This window comes from Larimichthys crocea, chromosome IX, assembly GCF_000972845.2.
Source record: "Larimichthys crocea isolate SSNF chromosome IX, L_crocea_2.0, whole genome shotgun sequence".
NCBI classification, from domain to species: Eukaryota; Metazoa; Chordata; class Actinopteri; family Sciaenidae; genus Larimichthys; species Larimichthys crocea.
The window spans coordinates 5,619,654-5,625,154 of NC_040019.1; the positions used below are offsets into that span (position 1 = coordinate 5,619,654).

General features: G+C 37.6%; 1 protein-coding gene across 1 annotated transcript in view; it reads left to right on the forward strand.

Annotated features, from left to right (window-relative positions):
* The window catches only part of snrpd3l (small nuclear ribonucleoprotein D3 polypeptide, like), a 7,483-nt gene extending 5,386 nt beyond the window's left edge, over positions 1–2,097 (forward strand). Inside the window, exons 2-4 of the mRNA XM_019272406.2 lie at positions 167–308; positions 1,122–1,314; positions 1,839–2,097. Coding sequence (XP_019127951.1) covers positions 183–308; positions 1,122–1,314; positions 1,839–1,903 — 384 coding nt within the window. The 5' untranslated portion in view covers positions 167–182 and the 3' untranslated portion in view covers positions 1,904–2,097. The remainder of the gene's footprint in view (positions 1–166; positions 309–1,121; positions 1,315–1,838) is intronic.
* Positions 2,098–5,501: the final 3,404 nt, after the last annotated feature.

The following is a 5,501-nucleotide window of genomic DNA, read 5'->3' on the forward strand; positions in this document are numbered from 1 at the left end:
CCAGTGCGTGCTACACAGTGTATGAGACAGTTTGTTGTGTTGTGAAGATGATTCATATAACATGTAAACTCTGGACTGACCTTCAAAACTTCAAATCAGTATGTTTTGAATTAAAGGTAGAAGCATATTTTCATGTTTCTTCTACAACTTGTTTTGTTTTTTCCAGGAAGACTGTTTTAAAAATGTCCATCGGTGTACCAATTAAAGTCCTGCATGAGGCAGAGGGACACATCGTGACCTGTGAGACCAACACCGGAGAGGTGTACAGGGGCAAGCTGATCGAGGCGGAGGACAACATGAACTGCCAGGTTGGGTTTTTATTTAATGATAAAGGATGAAGAATAATCATAAATGAAGCTCCACCCTACAGCCTGATTACTGCAAAAACTCACTTGAATACATGTTGATAATAACTCAGTTTATGTTGTGAGTAGTCTTATTATATGGGGTGCTAAAACCCATAAACGTGATGAGTGACGATACAGAATGAAAACACTCCACACGAGTGAGATTTAAGGACACGGTTCTCTCATTTTCAGTAACTTTCCCGAGGCTGATACTGTTTTTGTGAAGTGTTTTCCTCCAGATCAACATTTAGGTTTCACTGGTGTACTAACAGCTGCTAGACAAATAAATACCCACTATCTGCTTTACACTGTTCAGCCTTTGAAATATTTATTTTTATGGTTTCATCTTTAAGTTTTTTTTCCCTCATGCTCATTCCCCACATGAATCAATTTGAAGCTACTAACTATTTGAGGATTTGTTGACCATGTGAGGCAACAGATGGCGTTTCCTGACTTCTTCGAGTTCATCAAAACTTTGCAAGCTCAATTTGAACACAATAGTTGTTCATCGTGGTCCTTAGGTGCTACAACTATTGATCTCAATACCTTGAGTAATCTTGAATCTTAATTTGTAAATTGTTTCCTTATTGGGTGGTAAGAAATAAAAGTGTGGTGTTAAAAGCCCAGGGTTGTGAACCACTGATTGAATAGGCCGTTTGCTGTGAAAACTGTTTGGTGTTTAGATTGAAGTCCCTAGTGTATAGATTATCTTTCAACAATGTTATTTAATTTGTCATGTAGCTAAAGTTTCTCTCTTTATTCCTGTCCCTACAGATGTCCAATATAACAGTGACCTATCGTGATGGCCGCGTGGCACAGTTGGAGCAGGTCTACATCCGTGGCAGCAAGATTCGGTTCCTGATCTTACCTGACATGTTAAAGAACGCTCCTATGTTAAAGAGTATGAAGAACAAGAACCAGGGATCCGGTGCAGGAAGGGGCAAGGCAGCTATTCTCAAAGCACAAGGTGAGTGGGAACTTTTTTTTTGGACCAGTGTATCTCTGGATGTTTTGGGCGGTGCTAACTTTTTGTTAACCTCATCACGTCCTTATTTTTTAGGGGCGTTTTTTTTTTTTTTTTGTGCAGAGGAACTAGAGCTGATCAGGAGAGAAATGTGCATAGAAAATATGTTTGTTTCTGGGAAATGTATTCATGTGATTGAGTGAGTTGCCAATCTGAGAAAAAACACATACAGCGTGGAAACAGTCTTTCAGTGAATTACAACACAATTCAAATCTAGGTTGAAATTTGTGAATTTAATGAGCTATTTCAACATGCACTCAATATTTTCTCCCAAAGGTATAATTAAATTTATATTTAACTGCTTCATGTCATATACTCTCCAGATCCTCTGTGGCATTCCTGTCTGTAGTATTAGTAAACAAATTTCCATGATTTCCCCTCATCAATAAGACACCCTGCCCACTGTTTGAGTCAGACAATTTTTTCTAAAACCTGTTATCTTTTTTTCTCCATGTCTTTTTCTGCAGTGGCTGCCAGAGGTCGGGGCCGTGGTGGAATGGGAAGAGGCAACATCTTCCAGAAGAGGCGATAATTGCTCAAGCTGTGTTAAGATTGTTGCGTTGTATAGTCTGTTTTTTTTTTTCTTTCCTTTCTTTTTTAAATTTAATTTTGTCTTTGGACTTCAATCTCTAGATTGAATATCTTTGGTGTTGTTTCCAACTCCATGTTTTGCAGCGTATTTCTTTGATTTCTCTTTTTTATGAAAATAAACATGTTTCAATTTGATGTGTCCTGTCCTCTGGTTAACTCAATTTAGATATTATTTTTGATATTTTCTTTTTCTTTCCCTCACTCAAGGCCAAATGTACTTTGGTTTCCAAATCGCTATTCTTCATTTGATCACTTTAGTTTCAGCATTCTACCTGTCTCATGGATTTTCCATTATACGTGGACCACAAATTGAGGTTAAAATTAAATGGTGTTATTGAATCCACACGGATCTACAACCAAGTCCAGTTGCCCCAGATTATACCATTCTTAATGTATCAAAAGTTTGATTTGTTTTTTTACACACACGTGGAGAGATTGGCAGCCATGTACCAGACCCCTAACTTCTCCCTGAGGACTTCTCTCCAGTGCCTAGAAGGTGAACTGACATCTCTACAGCTACACCAATCCACGCCCCATACTGTGTGGTTCATGATGGATTTGAACCAGCTGCACACTGAGCTGCTCTTCCCCAGTCTTTGCATGGAAACCAACCACACTGACCATTAAAAAATATGAAGTCACCCCAGTGTTTTGGTGCATCTTAAACTTGAGAAATCACAATATACATGTTTAAAAGGTACAGCGTGAGATTTAGTTGCATCTAGTGGTGAAATTGCTGCCATTGCAATCTCCTCACATCACCCTCACCTTCCTAGTGTAAAGGAGAAACAACACTTGAAACGTGGTGTTTGTTCTGGGCTACTGTAGAAACATGGTGTTTCAATGTGGCAGTATTTATTTTTTTTATTAAGTTTTTAGTTTTTTTTCTTAATAACATACACATGTACGTAAACATGACTAGGGGAGGATTGTACATTATGTAAAGCAGCAGAGTCAAAATAAGCACATCATACATAAAAATATAAGGATGCTGCTGGAAAATGGGGGAAAAATAAAATCTTAATGGAGGGTTTGATCTTATGTTTGCGATCTATATGAAACCAAGTCTTACAGTTGGCAGTCTCTGTATTTCACAGGTAATAAGAATTCACAGTGTGCTGACTATTTTAAACCGCCTTGTTGATGATGCCAGTGGCATACTTGCATGAAAACATAGTTATGAATACTGTACTCCATGTTTACCATGAGAGTTGTTGTCCATCATGGACAACACCTCTCACCCCCTACATGACACTGTGGGGTCCCTGAGCAGCTCCTTCAGCAGCAGACCGCTACACCCACGGTGTAAGAAGGAGATCCATGCTGCAAACACCTGCACCACCTGATCATGTTGTAGTCCCCTGTTCATGTCTCATTTTCTACTTTATTTCATTCATACCTTGCAGTTATTATTTATATCATGGTCACTTACTTTTGTAATATTATTTATATAATGGTCACTACTCTTGCAATAATATTTATTATTTGTATCATGTCACTTTCTTTGCAATATTTCTTACACTATGGTCACTTTACATTACAATACTTTTTTTATATACCATGCCACTTTTATCCTCAGTACTTGTCTGTTTTTGAAGGTTGATTGTTTTTCATGTTTATTGTGTAGGCAGGGGCGCTGCCAGGAATTTTGGGCCCCATGATAAATAAAATCAAATTGGGCCCCCTCTGCGCAGCTGTTGTCACCACATCTCTAGGACCTAACTATCCCATCAAAAGCTTTACATAACTCTAATTAAAGGCTTGCAACTGTTTTGCGTCTTGTAGTTCAATACTAGTACTAGCACAATATTTACTGCTGGTGATTTGTACATACATGCATGCAACTCTGCATACAGGTTCCCTATTTGATACAAGATTAAAAGCCACCATAAATTTTTATTTTACTGACCAAAACACGTAAAAAATAAAGAGATAATTAATTTCATTATTATATTTGAGGTTTGTAATATTAGTTATATAATGGTCACTACTCATGCAATAATATTTATTATTTGTATCATGGTCACTTTCTTTGCAATATTTCTTACACTATGGTCACTTTACATTACAATACTTTTTTTCATGACAAATAAAATCAAATGGGCTCCCCTCTGCGCAGCTGTTGTCACCACATCTCTAGGACCTAACTATCCCATCAAAAGCTTTACATAACTCTTGCAACTGTTTTGCATCTTGTAGTTCAATACTAGTACTAGCACAATATTCACCGCTGATGATTTGTACATACATGCATGCAAGTCTGCATACAGGTTCACTATTTGATGCAAGATTAAAAGCCACCATTAATTTTTATTTAACTTTTACTGCCCAAAACACGTAAAAAATAAAGAGATAATTAATCTCATTATTATATTTGAGGCCAGACTGAGATGGTTCGGACATGTCCAGAGGAGAGATAGTGAATATATTGGTAAAAGGATGCTGAGTTTTGAACTGCCAGACAGGAGGCCTAGAGGAAGACCAAAGAGGAGGTTTATGGATGCAGTGAAAGAGGACATGAAGGTAGTTGGTGTGAGAGAAGAGGATGCAGAGGACAGGGTTAGATGGAGGCAACTGATTCGCTGTGGTGACCCCTGAAGGGAAAAGCTGAAAGGAGAAGAAGAAGAATTTCATTATTATATTTGAAATATATATACTCAATGATGATGGTTTAATAATTCTATATTGGTGTTTACCTATTTTTTGGGGGGGCCCCTGTCAGTAGCGGGCCCTTGGAATTGTCCTAAATTTCCCCCCTTATACGGCGGTTATAGATATTTCTGTCTGTTTATTGTGTTGTTGTTGTTTTTTTGCCTTTTCTACTTTTTTTCCAATTCTGTAGTGTATGCTACACTTTCCTCTGCTGCTGTAACAAGTAAATTCCCCCTTGATGGGATGAATAAAGTATATCTAATCTAATACTAACTAAAGAAAGTGTAACTGCTTTTATGATGTAGTCTGTTGTAGTCTCCTGTTCATGTCCTATTGCAATTTTGTTTCTATTTTATTTCATTTTTACCTTGCAGTTATTATTTATATCATGGTCACTACTCTTGCAATAATATTTATTATTTGTATCATGGTCACTTTCTTTTGCAATATTTCTTTTATCCTCAGTACTTGTCTGTTTTGAAGGTTGATTGTTTTTCGTGTTTATTGTGTAGGTTATGTTTATTGTGTTTACTGTGCTTTTTTTTCCTTTTCTACTTTTTTCTAATTCTGTAGTGTATGCTACACTTTTCTCTGCTGCTGTAACAAGTAGTAAAGTACATTTCCCCATGGTGGGATGAATAAACTAATCTTATAATAACTAAAGAAAGTGTACTTTCTACTGTGCTTTTAATCTGGGGGTGCAACTCTCCGACCCACCACATGGGGGCGCTAACCTGCTACAAAGTGGCTGTATGAGAAATCCCCCGAGGAGCATGAAGTGTTTTATTTTGAGAAAGGAGAACAAGAAGTAACCTCCTCCTCCTCCTCCTCCTCCTCCACAACACATGCAGGCTTTTCATCGCTGAAACTACTCCTGCTGCTCCTTT